Below are 21,986 nucleotides of genomic sequence, written 5' to 3'. Positions count from 1 at the left end.
GTTTAATACTTTTTTTAATGCAATAATCTTCCTTATTTAAGTGTTGTTTTTTTCTTATTATATATAAGCTAATTAACAAACTATTGCTGTTGCAAGCATAACATCAAGACATTATACTCAAACTTTTATTAATGTACGAAAAACATTACATCGCCAGTGGATTCATTTAATTTTTGTTGACATCAAATTGTTGGATTGATAAGCTGGCATGGCATGATGGTTGGATCTTAATTCATGAATTTTGCAAAATGTCTGATAAATTACATGCAAGAAAAAATAGTGTCCACCAAACAATATTATGGTTTCACAGAATATGAAGGAAAGAGTCAGCCATTACTGCATATTCTGACATGCTATGGTGATAGTTTATGATAGTGACAAGAAAACGTATCATTCAATACATAAAACTGACTTCCCAGTCTCTTAGACTGCGTTTTTGATAGTGACAAGAAAACATATCATTCAATATCAAAGATTGACATCCCAGTCTCTTAGACTGAGTTTTTAATAGTGACAAGAAAACGTATCATGCAATAAAAGATTGACATCCCAGTCTCTTAGACTGAGTTTTTGATAGTGACAAGAAAACGTTTCATTCAATATCAAAGATTGACATCCCAGTCTCTAAGACTGAGTTTTTGATAGAGACAAGAAAACGTTTCATTCAATATAAAAGATTGACATCCCAGTCTCTTAAACTGAGTTTTTGATAGTGACAAGAAAACGTATCATTCATTATAAAAGATTGACATCCCAGTCTCTTAGACTGCGTTTTTGATAGTGACAAGAAAACGTTTCATTCAATATCAAAGATTGACATCCCAGTCTCTTAGACTGAGTTTTTGATAGTGACAAGTAAATGTATCATTCAATATAAAAGATTGACATCCCAGTCTCTTACGCCCAGTTTTTGGAGATCAGACTTACAGAAATAGGTGTTTGGGGCACAAAACCAATGGACCAGAAAAATAACATTATGTATACAATTTTCAATATTGAGCACATATACAACTTGTGTGTGTTTCCATGGAATTATAACTTAATTCAATATATAAAGCTCCATTTTATAGCATTGCATTCTTTCAAGTTTAAAGCAAATTGAAATAACCTCCTAACAAAAGCACCGCATAACGGGTGCCATGCTCGGCTGCGAAAGCTTGTCATAATTTTTATTTTTTTTAGAGGTCACAGTGACCTTGACCTTTGACCTAGTGACCCAAAATGGGTGTGGTGTGTAGAACTCATCAAGGTGAATCTACATATGAAGTTTCAAAGTTGTAGATGGAAGCACTTTGATTTTAGAGCGAATGTTAAGGTTTATGTTAAAGTTTTATATTAGAGGTCACAGTGACATTTACCTTTGACCTAGTGACCCAAAAATGGGTGTGGCGTGTAGAACTCATGAAGGTGCATCTACATATGAAGTTTCAAAGTTGTAGGTGGAAGCATTTTGATTTGAGCCTATGTTAAAGTTTGATATTAGAGGTCACAGTGACCTTGACCTTTGACCTAGTGACCCCAAAATGGGTGTGGCGTGTACAACTCATCAAGGTGCATGTACATATGAAGTTTCAAAGTTGTAGGTGGAAGAACTTTGATTTTAGAGCCAATTTTAAGGTTTTAGCACAATGCCTACGGCGGACGGCGGACGGCGAGCTGGCTATGACATTATAGCTCGGGTTTTCTCTGAAAACAGCCTCACTAAAAATCACAATCATTGTATACCACTTAAAACAAGGGCTGTTTGTAAAACATGCATGCCCCCCATATGGTCTGTCCGTTGTAGTGGCAGCCATTGTGTGAATATGTTTTTGTCACTGTGACCTTGACCTTTGACCTAGTGACCCGAAAATCAATAGGGGTCATCTGCGAGTCGCGATCAATGTACCTATGAAGTGTCATGATCCTAGGCAAAAGCGTTCTTGAGTTATCATCCGAAAATCATTTTACTATTTCGGGTCAGCGTGACCTTGACCTTTGACCTTGTGACCTCAAAATCAAAAGGGGTCATCTGCGAGTCATGATCAATCTACCTATGAAGTTTCATGATCCTAGGCATATGCGTTCTTGAGTTATCATCCGAAAACCATTTTACTATTTCGGGTCACTGTGACCTTGACCTTTGCCCTAGTGACCTCAAAATCAATAGGGGTCATCTGCGAGCCATGATCAATCTACCAATGAAGTTTCATGATCCTAGGCATATGCGTTCTTGAGTTATCATCCGGAAACCATTTTACTATTTCGGGTCACCGTGACCTTGACCTTTGACCTAGTGACCTCAAAATCAATAGGGATCATCTGCGAATCATGATCAATCTACTTATAAAGTTTCATGATCCTAGGCGTATGCGTTCTTGAGTTATCATCCGGAAACCATTTTACTAGTTCGGGTCACCGCGACCTTGACCTTTGACCTAGTGACCTCAAAATCAATAGGGGTCATCTGCGAGTCATGATCAATCTACTTATAAAGTTTCATGATCCTAGGCGTATGCGTTCTTGAGTTATCATCCGGAAACCATTTTACTATTTCGGGTCACCGCGACCTTGACCTTTGACCTAGTGACCTCAAAATCAATAGGGGTCATCTGCAAGTCATGATCAATCTACCCACGAAGTTTCATGATCCTAGGCGTATGCGTTCTTGAGTTATCATCCGGAAACCATTTTACTATTTCGGGTCACTGTGACCTTGACCTTTGACCTAGTGACCTCAAAATCAATAGGGGTCATCTGCGAGTCATGATCAATCTACCCATGAAGTTTCATGATCCTAGCCCCAAGCGTTCTTGAGCTATCATCCGGAAACCACCTGGTGGACGGACCGACAAACCGACCGACATGTGCAAAGCAATATACCCCCTCTTCTTCGAAGGGGGGCATAAAAAAGTGTGAACACATTTAATACAATTTATTGTCAGTTTGACACTCAGCATTTCAAGGGTTGCTTCCAAGCTTTGAGCACTGTCGAGAACAGCGAAGGCTGATGGATATTGATCATTGCAGGGCATACAATAGGTTCAGAAAAGAATTTATTGCCCGCCACACTTCCTGTGCACCATGACTTTTTCATGGGGGCTTACATCTGATAATCCAAAAGACTTTGAGCTATCATCTATGGCAACATAGCATAATGTGGACATTAATGTTGCTTCGAAAAAACTTAAACAAACTTTGATTGTATGTAATAGACTGCTGAGTATGCATAGATCCACCAGTTACAAAAGTTCTATGCAAAGGCAGACAGGTTTTCCCTTTTGTTAATATGCAGGGGTAGGCCAAGAAGGCAACTGGGGCACAAATTTGAGCTCTGATGTCGCTTTTTTTTAAAGAGCTATGAGAAATTAATGTTGCCCCAATTTCCAAAACAATCCATTAACAAATAACTGTTAAGCACCCTTCAATTTAAATTCCAGCAAATAAAATGTATTTCCTCACAATTGATGTCATTTGGTAACACTGTTGTGTACGAGAGTTGTGTACTTTACTGGTGTTATTGTTGTTTCAACTGGAAGATTGCAAGGTTATTAAAATATTTTGTTTGTAGAAAACAAGATGTGTTTGTTAAACACAATGTCCCCCTATATATGACCTTGACCTTGTGAAGGATGACCTTGACCTTGTGAAGGATGACCTTGACCTTGACCTTTCACCACTCAAAATGTGCAGCTCTATGAGATACACATGCATGCCAAATATCAAGTTGCTATCTTCAATATTGCAAAAGTATTCATAAAATAAGCGATTTGGGCCACATATATTTAACCGCTGACCTTGAAGGATGACCTTGACCTTTCACCACTCAAAATGTGCAGCTCCATGAGATCCACATGCATGCCAAATATCAAGTTGCTATCTTCAATATTGCAAAAGTATTTATAAAATAAGCGATTTGGGCCACATATATTTGACCTCTGACCTTGAAGGATGACCTTGACCTTGACCTTTCACCACTCAAAATGTGCAGCTCCATAAGATACACATGCATGCCAAATATCAAGTTGCTATCATCAATATTGCAAAAGTATTCATAAAATGAGCGATTTATGCCACATATATTTGACCTCTGACCTTGAAGGATGACCTTGACCTTGACCTTTCACCACTCAAAATGTGCAGCTTCATGAGATACACATGCATGCCAAATATGAAGTTGCTATCTTCAATATAGCAAAAATTATTGCAAAATGTTAAAGTTGGCGCAAACAGACCAACAGACCAACGGACCAACAGACCAACAGACAGACAGGGCAAAAACATTATGTCCCCCACTACTATAGTGGGGGACATAAAAATTATATTAAATACACTACGTCTAGCGCGATTTCTGCCATCCACATCGCATCACCGTGATTCAGCACAGAGTGGACAATTATTATCTCACCACGATACACCGCTGAACACGGTGATTTCACCATGGCGAATTGCGGTGTTAGTCTCTGCGTTATCGGGAAATTGATCTCACGGTGGACCACCATGATCGCGGTGGACCACCGCGGCCTCGGTGGTTTGCGGTGAAATACAGGTAAATGTGAATGATGTACGACATGTCAAATGATTCTGGAACTAGGGTAAACAATAGAAAATAATGATGATTGTTAACAATAAAGTTACAATGTATACACATGAACATACAAATGTAACAAAACATAGTAGAACTTTGCAAAAATTTTACGGTCTGCAATATCGAAATATACATGTTCATTCACATTTACCTGTATTTCACCGCGAACCACCGAGGCCACGGTGGTCCACCACGATCATGGTGGTCCACCGTGAGATCGATTTCCCAGTAACGCCCGCGGTGTTCAGCCACTGTCGACGCGATCTATCATGATGGAAACACCTTCCGATCACGGTGATTTTCCACGCTCACGAAAAATTGTCCACGGTGGGAGTGAGGTGGATGGCAGAAATTGCGCTAGACATAGTGTATATCAATACCAAAATGTACCCCTCCCCTAAAAAAATATTCTGTGGGGTGGGGTTTGTATTTCAATATATAAAGCACTTTGTAACACACTTGAATGCTTTAATTTAGTTCATAAGTTTGTTATATTCTTTACTTGATTTGTGATTTAACTATCAATAAAGAGAACTGAATGAGTAAGTTACAGAATGTACAATTTGTATTGAGTGATTTTAAATGGTAAAATATTGCAACGAAATACAAGATATATAAGATAACACAAAAAAGATTTCTCCTTGATAACTGCTTACGCAAATCGAGAAAAAAGTGACTTTTCCATAAAAAATTACGCTAGGCGAACTGGCAAAAATGAAGAAAAATTACACTATGAAAATCAAAAGTCATTTTAATATAAGATAAAAAAATAAATAAACACTTGGTTAAAATTATATTGTAATGTAGTGCAGACATTAAAGTTATTAAACAAAATATTAACATATATTGATAATTATAAAACAATAATCTATTAAATAAAATGTCAGCATATATTGATAATACTAAAACAATATGAATTACTAACTTATGTATATGATGCTTTATAATAATGTCAGTATCCCACAATAGCAAAACTAGAGTGTTAACAAGATTTTACCATAGCCATATATAGCCATATAAGAAAAAATGCCGTATTTTTCAAGCAAACTTAGAAAGGTAACCATTTTCGAACTCATCCAAGATATCATTGAGAACAATCTTCTGACAAAGTTTCATAAAGATTGGACATTAAATGTGGCCTCTAGAGTGTTAACAAGGCAAATGTTGACGCCGCACGACGGGCGACGGACTAAAGGAGATCACAAAAGCTCACCATGAGCACATTGTGCTCGGATGAGCTAACAAGCTGATCAAACATTCTCCAAAAATAGCACACATATGCCTGCAAATTCAATGTAACATTGTCAATCCCCATTTTCTGTGGCCAACATGATGGAACGCATGTCAAATGTAGCGGCAATAGGAAATGTCTATGACAGCTAGAGCGTGGCTGTCATCAACATGCTTTGCAGCAATTTCCGAGATGCCTCTTGCACTGGTTATGCTTTTTGCTTTTCATTTAATCGAAAAATGTGATTAAACTGGCATGTAATATAGCTATTTAACAACTATGTTGTGAATATGTCAGTCTGTAAATGTATTTAAATTGTGATTTACAGTTAAAAAATAATTGCTAGTAAAACATCATTTCTTCATACAATGCTGTTTTAAATTTAAGTTCAATGCATACTTTATTGCATAATGTCAATAAAACCAACATTAAAATGTATTGAATTTTAACAAGATTGCTTTGTTTGATGAACATGGCCCGGCGAAAGCACGCAGATGCATACAGTAAAATGCAGAACAGTGCAGATGACAAACAGATGGCATTAGGACCTTTTTTAGCACAATGTGGGTCAAATATCCTACACCCAAAAACATTTTATAAAACGATCAAACGTTTTCTTTTGATTAATAAGATTGTGTTGCAAATAAAAAACTGGAAGTATAAAAATAAGTAGTGTTGGCGCTAAACAAAACTATAAAATCTAGCTGCTCAACATTATAAGCAATCAAAATAAAAGACAGCCTTATCACTGACATGCCTGTCAAATGCAGATAAAATATGACAAATCAACCCAGAAGTGTAATTTGGTTCCTTGTTTTTCATTTTACATTTACCTACATTAGAAATGAATTTTAAACTATTTAAACCCACTATGATTATATATCAGAATTGTGACTGCACACTGTTACATGTCACTAAGATACATGATGATATCCCATGTAAAGAAAAAGGCGCTATGAAAGGCGTTTATAATTTTTACTGATATGGTTGATGCATAAATAATGAGGAAAAAATTAATTTACTTTAGCCTATAACAGGGATTTGAATAAATAATAAATATCAATATGAAAATAATTGTAAACAAGGGCTGTTTGTAAAACATGCATGCCCCCCATATGGGCTGTCAGTTGTAGTGGCAGCCATGTGTGAATACGTTTTTTGGCACTGTGACTTTGACCTTTGACCTAGTGACCTGAAAATCAATATGGGTCATCTGCGAGTCATGATCAATGTACCTATGAAGTTTCATGATCCTAGGCGTAAGCTTTCTTGAGTTATCATCGGGAAACCATTTCACTGTGTCAAGTCACCGTGACCTTGACCTTTGACCTAGTGACCTGAAAGTCGATAGGGGTCATCTGTGAGTCATGATCAATGTACCTATGAAGTTTCATGATCCTAGGCATAAGCTTTCTTGAGTTATCATCCGGAAACCATTTTTCTAAGTTGAGTCACAGTGACCTTTGACCTAGTGACCTGAAAATCAATAGGGGTCATCTGCGAGTCATGATCAATTTACCTATGAAGTTTCATGATCCTAGGCATGAGCGTTCTTGAGTTATCATCCGGAAACCATCTGGTGGATGGACGGACATACGGACGGACCAACATGAGCAAATCAATATACCCCCTCTTCCTTGAAGGGGGGCATAAATATACTAAAACAAATGATCATCTTGCACAGAAAAGATAAACGTACAACTAAAACAAAATTACACGACATAAATATTAGCTGAAACAATATCGGATAATTTTGATTTGAAATTTTTATAAAATAATTGACACAATTGTAGCTGAATATAAATGGATTCATCACTTATTGCCCTGAAACAATAAGTCTGCTAGTGACTAAGGTCTTGAAAATAGTAATATAAAAGAAAGCCATATATGAGGTCACAAGCAAAACACACAAGACAGACATGTGGGGTGCCTTAATTTCATGTTCCCACTAACAATCTTGGTCATCAAATGTCAACTAATGAAAATGGCTCTCAGATGTCTCTTTTGAAATCTAATGCTTCATGATACAATGATTCTGGCCTCTCTTTGAAATAAGAGCTCAACTGCAAAATTATATTTAGTTGTGATCAACAGATACAAATGATTAATATACATGAAATACAGGCATTGTTATTTCGAATTAATAATAAAATACAAAGAAATGATAATATAATAGTTTTTACTAATTATAAAAAAGAGAAATATTGCATTTCACCAACCATTTTTTAACAATTTAGAACAGCCCTGTCCTACCAACCAATTCAAGAAAGACTACTCCTACATATCTAAGCAATTTATTTTTGTTACAGTTACTTGCCCTTGCTATTTTACATCATCATAGTACTACTCTTTGAAGCAAAGTCATTGTTTATTTTAAATGTGATTACATATTGTAACTCCAAAAAACATTTAATAAGTGCAGTAAAACAACTATGCATTTGCTTCGTGAACCATTTCACAACTTCCAGGATAAAAAAATAACATCAAAGATATATGAAATAGCCTTAATGACTAACCAACATAGTGACTTCAATGTACTCTCTTTCAAACGTTGCCTTCACTGGCAATAATACAAATATTTGGTACTTATATAATAATACTGACGGAAGGACAGAAAAGCCTGCACTTTGTAATGATTCAAGGATGTCATCCATGAATCAACAATATGGTCGCTATTAACCAACAGTGAGTTCATGAACATTTGAAAGGCAAAACAATCATCAATGGTCAATGGCCCCCACTCCTTGACCTGCAACTTAGGCCGCCCCTTACCTGTTCGAGGTGGTCAAGCCGCGCCTGGAGACTGAACACCTGCTCTGCAAGCCTGTCTCTCTCCTCTTGGGTGCTGCTTACCTCCTCTTCCTGTCACAAGCAGACGGCAACTTTTAGAACATCATAATGGCAGACACTTAACCTATTCACTCTATTTGTGGGCACTTTACATTTACACAAGCAACAAGAGCAACGGTTACTATTTGTCTATGGCACTTAAATACAATCAATTATTTGATAGCAATAACTTAATATCAAAGTATAATTTCCACATCCTGTTTTTGACTAATGACTTTTTCTAAAAAAAAAACTACATTCATTTATTTGATTAACGCATGTAATATACATAAAGTTATTCCAAAAAATTCAGTTCATTTTGTACATGTGCAAAACTAAAGTAGTTTATTAAATTTTAGCAAAATGCTTTTTTGCATAAAATATTCAATACCAATTTTAATAAATACAATTCACTTTGTTTATTAATTCTTTTTTTTTAAATAATTATATGAATTCAGTTATTGAACATTTTAGAGTTAAAAAAATCTTTTAAAATGTTGATTTGGGAAATTGCATGATTCTAGTTTAAATTATTGGCAGATAATGAGACAAAGAGTGTTTGCTTATGACTTCAATATCCATCCATTAAAATCAAATTTTAATGCAATCTATATTCATAAGAACACGGCTGTTAATCACAGACGCCACCTCTTTTTGCCATCCTTTAGTAAATGAGCCAATGTTACTTTCCAGATGGCACTAAGGACCGGATGTTTCGAAATTTCACAGATAATTCTTCAATGAGAGTAGGTTTAATATGTTTTCCCCAACATATTTCGCATGATTTTAAAAATCAGGCAATGTCATGCAATTCAGCAATGATGAGTTCATCCACAAATGTACACAAACATGCAATAACAACCCATTTGGAAACATGAGAACTTTTGTAAGTTGTAGCATGTTGGAATTTTTAAAAGCAAATCGAAGTCCTTCACCATTGTAACAAACAAATTTATATCAAATAAATTCGCAAATGACATCAAACCATTGCATTTAACATATACTAGTTGTTGCAAGCACAAACACATATATATAATTTGGCTTCTTGCAGATCTAATAGATAATTTTGTATTTTTCCAACAGAGATGGAGCTCATGCCAAGGAGGTAGCACTTAGGATATGAGGTGGCATCATTGCGTGATATATGAACCATCACAAGACTAATATTTGATATATCATGGTCCTTTTTCATATTTATTTTTATTTTTAAACGTAAAAAATTAAACCCAAATATATAAAGAACATAATACACATTCAATAAAAAAGGATGAAACTATACAAGTAACCAACTCAAATAAGAAGTCAATAACCAAAAAACTTATTGTACATATAAACCAAAAATATGTATTTTTAAATAAATCACAAAACTCAATTTTCAACACTCTCAAAATATTTTTTCTTAACAAATGTGTTTATACAGTAACATTATTCACAAAATAATTAAAAGATGTTACTTCTGCTTGAAACAAAGAGTTTTGTCCCCTTTTTCATTGCTTAATTCACTTAAAGGCAAATGTCAATGAATCTTAAATAGGCTAAAATATGTAGTTTGTTCCTACTAGCATCTGCAAAAAAATAGGAAAGCCCAGGTTTTTATCGTTAACATTTTTAATTATACTCCATTTTCTTTCCAGTTTTATATTCAATGACAAAAATCTTCAAAATCTCTTTGCAACACATGTTTCTTTATAATTATGTAGACTTCACTTGTTTTGTTATATTTCTTTATGATCAAATGGGGCAAAAAAAATCAAACATTCAAACCGAAATAGGACAAAAAAGTGAATGCGAGGCACCAAAAATTGAAATGTTCATTCGCGCTGCCTCGTTCCTGTCATATGTGCCAACTACTTGGCGTTGGCTCCATCTCTTTAGGAACTAGTGACCTGAAAATCAATAGGGGTCATCTGCGAGTCGTGATCAATGTACCAATGAAGTTTCATGATCCTAGGCGTAAGCTTTCTTGAGTTATCATCCGGAAACCATTTTACTGTGTAAAGTCACCGTGACCTTGACCTTTGACCTAGTGACCTGAAAGTCAATAGGGGTCATCTGCGAGTCATGATCAATGTACCTATTAAGTTTCATGATCCTAGGCGTAAACGTTCTAGAGTTATCATCCAGAAATCATTTTACTATTTCAGGTCACCATGGCCTTGACCTTTGACCTAGTGACCTTAAAATCAATAGAAGTCATCTGCGAGTCATGATCAATAAACCTATGAAGTTTCATGATCCTAGGCATAAGTGTTCTTGAGTTATCATCCAGAAACCATATTACTATTTCGTGTCACTGTGACCTTGACCTTTGACCTAGTGACCTGAAAATCATAAGGGGTCATCTGCAAGTCATGATCAATGTACCTATGAAGTTTCATGATCCTAGGCATAAGTGTTCTTGAGTTATCATCCAGAAACCATTTTACTATTTCGGGTCACTGTGACCTTGACCTTTGACCTAGTGACCTGAAAATCAATAGGGGTCATCTGCGAGTCATGATCAATGTACCTATGAAGTTTCATGATCCTAGGCATAAGCGTTCTTGAGTTATCATCCTGAAACCATCTGGTGGACGGACCGACATACGGACGGACCAACATGTGCAAAACAATATACCTCCTCATCTTCAAAGGGGGGCATAAAAATTCCAAATTATAAATCAGATCAATAAAAAGCTAATGTTTTTGTGCATGGAACTACTTATACATGTTCAAAGTAATTTTTTGATGTTGTTAGGGATTTCATATGGTGGAAATTTGCGTGTCATACAGGCAAAACAAAATTTTCTAAAAACTTTTCAATACCTCAACTTATAAAGGTAACATTGTTTCTAAATGGGTTGTTATTATATGTTTCAGTATATGTTCGGATGAATAAATCTTCTGGGAATCACAATACATTTCCCAATTTTAAAAATAATGCGAAAGGTGTTTAAACAAACATATAAAACCTACTCACTGTAAAAAAATCCATGACATTTGAAAACATCAGGTCCTTAGCGCCACCTTGGAAGAAGCATTTGCTCATTTATCGATGCATCACAAAAAAGAGGTGGTGCCTGTGATTAACAGCTGTGATAATTGGAGAAATTATTATCAAGAATTTAATGTCTAGTCTTACTTACAAGAGTTTTTGATTTCAGTTTTTCATCCTTGATATCGCCTTTCAATCGTTCACATTCCAACTTCTTTTGGGTGAGCTCTATTTCCTGAAAATATATGGATTGCCATGAACTTTAACATACACCATGTCTACATCTACAATCTATCTAGTAAAACTAAAACTTTCTGCAACACAAGAGCAGGTGGTTATGTAGATTTCTCATATTTAATTCAATATAAAATGCATTTATAATGTAAAGGAAACAAAAGTCTGAAAGGCCCAAAGGATTCATCTGCCAACCCAAAAATCTACACGTTTCTATGCAGGTAGTGTTCCGAAAAGCTTTCACAACAGACTTCAAGTAAAACTGCCTCTACGCCTTGCAGCATTATGTCTTTAAACAAACCTCATTCGTTTCCAGCTTTTATGACATCAGATTTAATTTTTCTCACCAAAACTCATGAGAAGTGGGTAATTAAGTGCCTATTTATTCACATGATTTACTTTAGCCCCATCAGGAAAACTGCCCTGCCAGATGGCTCCCATGTTTTCAGTGGACAGGAACCAAAACTCACTCCCAGGAGAAATTATTTGAATTAATATTCAGATTAAGTTTCGTGACTATAGCACAAACAAATTTGACTTCTTGTGTGTTAACGTTTTTTTCTGTAATTTAACCTTTGAATTCACATGACACATTTCAAAACTCATCTAAGCTTTTAAGCTATTATAAGCAAATATTTTGTCAGAATTTAGCAATACATCTGACCTTTAGGGTGTTCACAAGTGTTTCTTCAATTTATAACTAATAACCTAATTTTTTTCCCCACAAGACGCAGCATCAAACCTGCATGACAAAGATTATCATTTGGAATATTGTTAAGACCAAATTTCATGAAGATCAAGCTAGAAGTATTCACAAGCCTTTTCTTCAATTTGACCTATTTACGTACCTTTTTACCAAATGTGAATCAGTTACTTACTGGGCCTAGATATCGCTGGGACAGTATTTCTAACCAAGTTTCATGAAGATTGGGTAATAAATGTTGCCTATAGAGCATTAACAAGCTTTCTCTTTAATTTAACCAAGTGACCTAGTTTTTGACCCCACATGACACAGTTTCAAACCATGCCCATATATTTAATTTGGAAAAATCTTCTTATCAAGTTTCATGAAGATTGGGCAATAAATGTGGCCTCGAAAGTGTTTACAAGGTTTTATATCAATTTGAACTCGTGACCTAGTTTCTGACACAGTATCCAACGAGACCAACATATCACTGGGACAAATGCTCTGAACAAGTAACATGAATATTGGGCAAAAATTGGGGCCTATAGTTTCAAAAGTCAAATGTTGAAATTCTGAAAATACAATGAACAAAGGATAACAAAAGCTCACAATACGCATGTTGCGGTCAGTTTCTGCTTAATATTGACATTATTAACCCTTTGCATGCTGGGAAATTTGTCGTCTGCTAAAATGTTGTCTGCTGAATTTCTTAAATTAGCATTTTCTTTTCTACGAATACTATCAGAATAGCTAACAGTTTGGATCCTGATGAGACGCCACATTCTGTGGCGTCTCATCTGGATCCAAACTGTTTGCAAAAGCCTTCAAAATTCATTTCCAGCACTGAAAGAGTTAATGCTTAATTTTACACTGCAAAACATTTTACGAACAATTCCGAGAGGTATGGGTAAGATTATGTGCTAAAATGTTCATACAATTTGCAAGTTGTGATAAAAAGATATAAATGGAAATGGACAATGAAACACAGTCTTTCAATATTTATGAGTCTTCTCAGACCAGTTAATTTTCAAAAAAATATCACACAACTCGACCTGTCAATATAAATCTACTGTTGTATTCCTATAGTTAATTAAATATGACTTATATAAGATGACTCAAAAGAAATACTGCCGATTTCTTCGAACCTTTTCACTCAAGAAGCTGTCAGTATGACAAAACAGCACTTAATTACAAATGAGCCAGACACATTCATCTTGCTGTTTATATCAGCAATAGCAATAATACGCCTAAACTGTCTGGAAATCTATATTGTTTGAATTTCCCGTTGTGTGCTTACAATAATGCTATTTGAGAGCGTGTTGCATATGTTTGCGGTAAAATGATAAGAAATATTGCATTGTGAAACCACAAGATGATTTATGTAGATTTTAGAGGAAATGAAACTTTAGATGCAAAAGCAAAATAAAGATTTGCACCTGAGATAATGATTTATAATAATGAAAAAGATTGATTTTATTCATTCTGGTTATAAAGCCATACTCTTCGGATGATTTGGTAGTTAAAGTTTACCAAGATATTACTAGTAAACACATTTTAACCCATATATGCCTAACGTCTAGAAAAAAGGCCTTGGCAAGCAGCATAGACCCAGATGAGACGCTGCATGATGTGGCGTCTCATCAAGGTCTGCCCTATTTGCTTAAAGAAATTTCTGTAAGAAATATTCTTAACATAGAAATAAATATTCTAGACATCCCTAATTTTGGAAATAAAATTAATCCAATTTAGAAGGATGGGAGTGTCCACTAGGCATAAATGGGTTAATGAAATGTTAAGAATAAACATTGAAAAATGTAGGACGTGTAAGTGCTAAAAACGGATTTTATTAAGATTGATGACAATATGAAGACAACTTTTGGAATAAGATTTAACAAATTAATGTACTCTTATTTCTGATAGAAAATCAATATAATGAAACTGATAAACCCAATTATAATAAATAATTATGTCCTTTCAAATTAATGTTGTTCATAGTTCATATTTCAGACATGTCTAAGTCAATAATAAACTTTCAATTTTGGAACAATAGTTGTTTAACCTTTTCCCACTGAGAAGCAAAGGGAAAATAGCAATGTGCAAACAGAATAAAACCACAATAGCCTGTGAGGAACTCGCAGTCTGTGAAGGTTTTATGCTGTTTGCTGCTCATCAGTATCTACGGTTTGGAGAAAAAGCTTTAAGAACTTATAGCTTGTAAGAAATTAAGAAACTTACAGCTTGTAAGAAAGATCTTAAATAAAATATACTTTCCTAAGGGACTATAAATGTGTGAAAATACATATATAAGTAGAAAGGGTTTGAGTCCCTTATTATGCAAAAAAGGTACATATGTAATAATACTTACAAGTCTTTCTGTGTCACTCTGAGCCCTCTCAAGTTTAACAATTTCTCCCTTAAGGGTTTCGTGGGTTTCTTCCAGTTCCTTAAAACGCTCGATGCTGACAAGCTTGGAATCCTGGCAACACAAAAGTCATGTCATAAGTAACCCTTTCAGTGCTCGAACCGAATTTTGAAGGCCTTTGCAAACAATTTGGATCCAGATGAGACGCCACAAAATGTGGCGTCTCATCAGGATCAAAACTGTTTGCTATTCTGATAGTATTATTCTTAAAAAAATCGAACAAAATGCTAATTTTTAGAAATTCTGCAGACGACATTCTAGCAAACGAAAATTTCCCAACATGCAAAGGGGTATATAATGCACTATCATAATCAAAACAAGGGGGCGATGATGGCCAGTTGTAGGGCTCCTCAGATTCCAATTTATAAGAATGGCATGTTAAAGTCTTGACTCGGTGACAAAGATTTTTTACCCAATTTAAAACCAAGATTCAAAAATGGCTTCAATATTAAAAAGACAAACATTCTGACCTTGTTTCATTAATATTGACCCATATATGTGGCTTCTAGAATGGTAATTTGGATTTTCTAACATTTGACAAGGTAAACTAGTGCAGTGCCCCAGATAATTATTTGAGAAATAGGGTTTTCACCCATTGATTTTGAAAAATAGGGTGATTTCCTTCTTGAAATAGGGTGAAATGATTAATAAAAATGCATACCTTTATATCACTGATGTTTTACCTTTGTGGAAGATGCTCACTTGTATTGATTCAATAAAACTTTAAACTATCATAATTAACTTTAATAAACTGATGTTTCATAACATTTTAATCATTGAAACTGTCCTTAATATAAACTTAAAACAAAAAAAATCGATAACACGAATGATCATTTGGCTCTTGCTTTCTTGGTTCGAAACAGTTTGCGATCGACTGATATTTTTGCGCAACAATAGCGGACGTCTTTCGACCTCTCTTAGATATTTTTATTTCGCATCGTTATAGAAACTGAAAGTACAGGCGCTTTTTAAATACATGTACAATGAGCGACGGATAAAGTCAGATTAAAAATGCATGTATGTCGAGGAAAATAATTTGATCAGACGCTTTATTTAACTATGAAATCTAGAACGCAGAGAGTTTGAATAAAGCTTGACTGTTTTCATGCTCCGTCATCCAGGCCCTTGCTTAATAAAGACGCGTGACGATAATTATTTCAAAGAGAAATTACCGAAAATAAGCAAAGCATTTTCGATTGAAGCCATTGTGTCGTACGCATCGAATTTGACGAATTTGCGTACAAATCAAAATGGTTGCGTTTTCAATACGCTTGTTATTGAATTTCTTTGCGTTTTTTTACATTTTAATAGGGTGAAAGACGCAGATACGCAGCTTATCTGGGACACTGCTAGTGCCACCGCGCACAAGAACACAATGCCTCACCTTGACTTAACTAAGATTTTCTAAAATCAGTCTCTAAAATACGTTAAAATGCGTAAGAAACTCCAGACCATCAAGGAAAGATTATGTTCTTATGGCCTTCCAGTCAAACAATTCATAGTATCTTTATATCAATCAAAAAATCTGTTTGTCACAGTCCAATTAATTTTAACATAAAAACATTACTGTATATTTAATACTTTGCAATTTAATAATTTATCTTGGTACCTTGTATGAATATATTCTCAACATATTTTCTTCTTTTTCCTGCTCAAAACTTCAATCTAAGTCATTGATGTCAATAAAAGTATACACAAACATTTACAACAATGCCTCAATATAAATTTATCCGAAAAAAAACAACAACACTATTCTCAAATCAATTCCAATGAAGATATATGGTCTGATAAACCCTACACTAAATATTTGTAACTCATGGTGCATTAGCAAATATACATGTACCAAATGGCCGAACACAAGTCGGTCACGGGTAACTATCACAACTGGTATTAATCAGTCCAATTAGCAAGAAATTATCACCATAATACATGTTCTTCATGTTCTTTATACCCAAGGCAGTACTGTACCAAGTACATGAAACCAACAACTGCAGAATGAAAATATAATATCAGTAGCTATATCAAATTAATTTCAAAATTAAATGTCTATGTTATATTTGATATTGTGGTCAGTACAATTAAGTTTATTACTATAAAGAAATACTTTTTTAAACAATTAAACAGTATTCAAAGACAGTCAAGGTTATACACATTTACCATATAATTGAGACTTGTTTACTATCCTGTTGCTTAGATTTAAAAAAAGACTATTTAGGCAAAAAAAAATCATTTGTGTACACTAACATCGCAAAAAAAGTAGGGTAGGTTACCAAGGTCCTGACTTTTAATGATTCCAAATTACATAAGAATATGCAATGGCATGCAGAAATCATCAAAATCCCTATTTAACAATCTTTATTTAAGAAATTATTGGTTATTTAAAGTTACGCTAGGACATATAATCCAAGTTAGCAAACATTATTGCAAACATGAGCTGACTCCATATGATGACATATGCCCCCAAAAAACGCTTTGATAGAAGTTATGAGCTTTTTTCGAAACCTAAACGCAAATTTCGAAACCTAAATGCGGACCCTTAGTTCAAGATCAAATTGGTAAAAAAAATTGTGCGTATGGAGAGGTCTTGCCCATGTACACATGCATACCAAATATGAAGGTTACATCTGAAGCTACATAGAAGTTATGAGCATTTTTCGAAACCTAAACGCAGATTTCGAAACCTAAACGCAGACCCTAAGTTCAAGGTCAAGGTCAGAGGGGTCATACCAAATATGAAGGTTACATCTGAAGCGACATAAAAGTTATGAACATTTTTCAAAACCTAAACACAAAGTGTGACGGAAAGACAGACGGACAGACAAACAGACAGATGGACAGTGCGATCACTAAATGCCCTCCTTTGGGGGCATAAAAATAAACAAAATACAACAAAAACAAAAAAAAGTTCTGCATACAAAATTAGGATCAATTAGGTAAGTGGAATCAAGCAATGTTTTTCATGTTTTACCATGACTGATTTCTTTATGATTTATTGAAAAAACAAACAGGACAATGACAATTTTTTGCTCACAAGTTCAAATATCTACCGGATAATTTATTGTGAGAAAGTTGCAGCTGTGCCCATATCACACTCAGTATTTTTAGTTATTGGAAACGATATAAAACATTTCTTTGTTTTAATGTAAGAACATAAGTTTAAAATTCTGCAGTGTGAAGTAGTCAAATGTGTGTAAGAATTATACTGTTGAAATTAAGCTATTAAACTAGTAAATGTATTTATACTGTGTTGTTCACATGGCTGAAGTATAAATATAAATATATATATATAACCACCTCCTACCATCGATCAATAAAGAATGTTAAGCTCCAGAGGACCATATCATCTGCAAATACTGCAGCTTTCATGATAATTCCAAGAAAAGAACCCCTTATTCTTTAGTTTTCTAACACTCTCTTATAAATCACTCCTTTAAACAACAGATCCTATTCAAACCAAAACCAAGTGCACTATAAATATCATCTTTCATAGGAACCATGGAAACATAATCATGACAATTGCATCCAGTAAGACCACACCAGACATAGGTGGACATTATCTCTGGTGGACAATCAACAGCGTAACCCAATGTAACTTTCATCCAATATCTTGGTTTGCAGACAGCAATTATAAATAATTTGTCTTCACATATTTTGTTTGTAGACAGGCAAACAAACGGTATTAAGCCACAAAAAGGAGTTTCTTGGTTTTGAAAAAGCACAAAACGCCTGAAAAAACTAAATTTGCACTTTAAAAATTGACTTTATAAACATTTTGCTTATAGAAAATATTAGATACTTGATAACATCACCAATATGCAGTCAGCTTGAAGGCTTGTCACAGAATGAGAATCATAAATCACACACAAGTTCATTTAAAAACCTGGAAATGTAAGTTGAGAATTTGAAACATTATTAGCAAAGTCACCTTATAAAGCTGGCATAAATAATTAAAACGCAACAAAATCTGCAAGAAGTTAAAAAGACATGTATTCTAGCAACACAACTTACTTTATCGAAAATTGTGTTTCTTGGTATGAGAAAAAATAACAGATATGACTGTCACACATACCTCAGGAGTATAATTGCTTTCATTTTGAAAAAAATCTAATATTAAATTATGTTAAAATGTTAAACTTATGGAGGGCTTACTGCTCCTAAAGGGCTGACATCTCAATACATTGGCACTGAAACATAACCAAGTGAAAGAACTAGGAAAATCTCTTAACGACTCCTGTCTATGACTTGAAGTGGATCTATCAAATGAGACGGATCAATACACTTTTTTCGGCTTTTGCTGTATACGCCAGCTTTTCACCTTAGCCTGACCTTTGTTAGCGTCCAATAGAATTCAAATAAAACTTCCCGCGGCCAAGTACAGATGAATACACTTCAATGACGGCATTGGCTGATTTGAGAATACAACCAGAACATTGGAAACATGTCCGTGTCTTTGAAACACTGTTTTACTGCGTGTTCAGCATGAAACAAATTTATATCTAATGAAAAGCTTAATAGATAGAACAGTTTTACACTCAATCTGGACATCAATACAGTTTGTGCGTCCACCTTTTATTTTCAGAAGATTTTCAGCGCGAGAACTTTTGCACTTAAAAGATGTGTTCTCATATTTAGTACTAACTTCCATATATTCCTGTCAACATGTTAACATGTTAAAGTATAGAGAGCAGTGGAAGCGAATACTCACTTTAATGCATTGCATTTCAACTCGCGAGGTATATCGGGTCAATTTGCGGCCACTGTGTGTGAATGTCAGAGTTTACATACAGGTCATCGCTGCTTCTCTACCCTATGTGCTGATCGGAGTTCGCGGCCAGGAAAATAATCGTTACATAATAAAGACGCTATAGCGTGAACTAGGTGAACTGGAATTTTCTTTAGACCAGACAGATGTTAAATGAAGATATCCAGCGATATCATATGGTATGTCAATAATAGATTCTTTATGTGTTTTACAACAATACCATGATAAATATTATTTTTAATGAATTTAACAAGAATTATGCCATCATATTGATTAATGAATTAAGCATGAGCGCAATGATTCTCGATACTGTTAATAATCGAATCAAATAGCAATGCCAGACAAACCACTAAAACAGGTTTGTTCGAAGAACGCGCGTATAAATATTTAAAATATGTCCGAATACTTCGCGTGTGGCCGATTGACTCATATGTTTTGATTTTACTTCCATTCTTCTTTTGGTTTTCTGTTTTGTATCTATACAGTACAGCCAAAGCGGAACAAACGTATTTCGCGATCCGCGGCGGCAAGGCGAAACGAGTCGATGCTGCGTCAGTCATTGAAGCCGCGTCAGTATGCGGCGGCAAGTCGCATTACGCCGCGAAACTTCGCATCTGTCCGCCGAGGCATGCCGCTATCCGCGACATGATGCCGAGTCGATGCGCATCATGAAATAAAAATCTTTTTTAAAATTATTAGTTACATGTAGTTAACAAATTTTGAAAGAACAATTATATTAATAATTAAAATCATAATAAATTTATTGTGCGCGGATTGTATTAGCATATACATGTTAGCATAGTTAATGTGTCTGGCCAATTAAGTTTGTTTCCCGCCCGTAGTGTATGTATTTCACACATAAACAAGGTCACGTAATGATGTTTTCGCACATACAAGTGGTCAAGGCTCCAGCATATGGTGGATTTATAAATTAATTGCATGTTGATTTTGCTATTAAATTTACGCTGAGAAAATTAGCAGTTTGAAGCCACATCAATAATCAAGACAGTGACGACGTATTTGTTGTTTTGTTAATTATCAGCTTATTAAAACTATTGTTTGAATATGCGTATATAAACACGTTTTTTTTTGTTCATATCATACAGTTAATATCGCTACTAATTACCCGATAATCCCGTATATTCCAGTTTTAAAGCAAATGCTGGTAAATATTTACGATACACAAACATTCTCGATATTTCCTTAAGTATCAAATACATTTTGGCATTGGTTACTATATATAGAGATGATGAAATAACGTCTAATCGGGGCGTTTTTTTTCCACTGAACACGGGATTTACGCCTGACGTGATGTTCATGTATTTATACAACACAAAATACACCCAAACTTTCCAAACGACGTTCTACACGTCTGCATAATTTTCGCGCGCTTTTTATGAAACAAAGGATATTTTAGCACTGGTTATTTGACGCTAGAATTTATCAAAGGTCGCTTTAGCATTAAAATTCGGAAGTGTGTTTCGGATTACAAATTTAATAATGATAATGATAATCGAACGAAACATTAACAGTTGCGCCTAATTAATTCTGCGCTACACATACATGTATGTACATGTAGGTGGATATCTTTTCACGGATTTACTCCGCGAAAGTACGCGAGGTTAACATAGACTCGGCGTCGTTGCGCAGATCGATGCCGAGTGCCACGGCGATACGCCGCGTGAACACACGATTTGGCCGCCGCGTACTAATAATCTGGCCGTGGCGTAGCCGCGGATTATGTTTGTGCCGCGTTAGCTGTACTGTACGTTCATGACCAGCAGTATGTAATAATGTAACATAAGCCGCGAAAACTCCGCGTATCATCCCGTAAAGCGTTTGCTGCAGCTAAGAACTGCACAGAAAAAGACATTCGCTATCTTTGATCTCATTCATTGAAGTCTTTACCTTTCATTAACTGCAACCACAATCAACGCCGTATATCTTTTTTAAAGATATTTCTTGTTACCATTGTTGCATTTTTCACATTTTATTCTGTCCTTTTCTCTCCTTTTCGATGCAGTATTGATTACTCAGTTTAATAAATTGCCTATTTAGGCCATAATTTTTTATGTAAATGATTTTCTGACCTGCTGACTCTTATTTTTGACAAAAACCCAAAAATGTATTAAAAAAATATCGATTTTTTCGGATGGGAAAAGGTGGCTTTTAAACACGAAACGCGTGCTGGGTTTTAAAACAAGTTAAAATGAGTTTTAAATCATCATAACAAACCCAGTTTTAGGTACCCACATTAATACGTGAACATCCTTCATCATGAA

The 21,986-nt window shown here is 35.0% G+C and overlaps 1 protein-coding gene across 11 annotated transcripts in view; it reads right to left on the bottom strand.

Moving 5' to 3' along the window:
* LOC127872828 (RIMS-binding protein 2-like) overlaps window positions 1–21,986 on the bottom strand; it is a 185,902-nt gene that overhangs the window by 88,784 nt on the left and 75,132 nt on the right. For all 11 annotated transcript variants that reach the window (XM_052416251.1, XM_052416297.1, XM_052416277.1 and 8 more), the window contains 3 exons: window positions 14,886–14,996; window positions 11,753–11,836; window positions 8,571–8,660 (listed from right to left, as the gene is read on the bottom strand). In XM_052416251.1, coding sequence (XP_052272211.1) covers window positions 8,571–8,660; window positions 11,753–11,836; window positions 14,886–14,996 — 285 coding nt within the window. The remainder of the gene's footprint in view (window positions 1–8,570; window positions 8,661–11,752; window positions 11,837–14,885; window positions 14,997–21,986) is intronic.

The sequence above is a fragment of the Dreissena polymorpha genome, chromosome 1 (genome assembly GCF_020536995.1).
Source record: "Dreissena polymorpha isolate Duluth1 chromosome 1, UMN_Dpol_1.0, whole genome shotgun sequence".
NCBI classification, from domain to species: Eukaryota; Metazoa; Mollusca; class Bivalvia; order Myida; family Dreissenidae; genus Dreissena; species Dreissena polymorpha.
The sequence above is the reverse complement of the archived record's forward strand: the minus strand, read 5'-3'. Positions and strand labels throughout refer to the sequence as shown.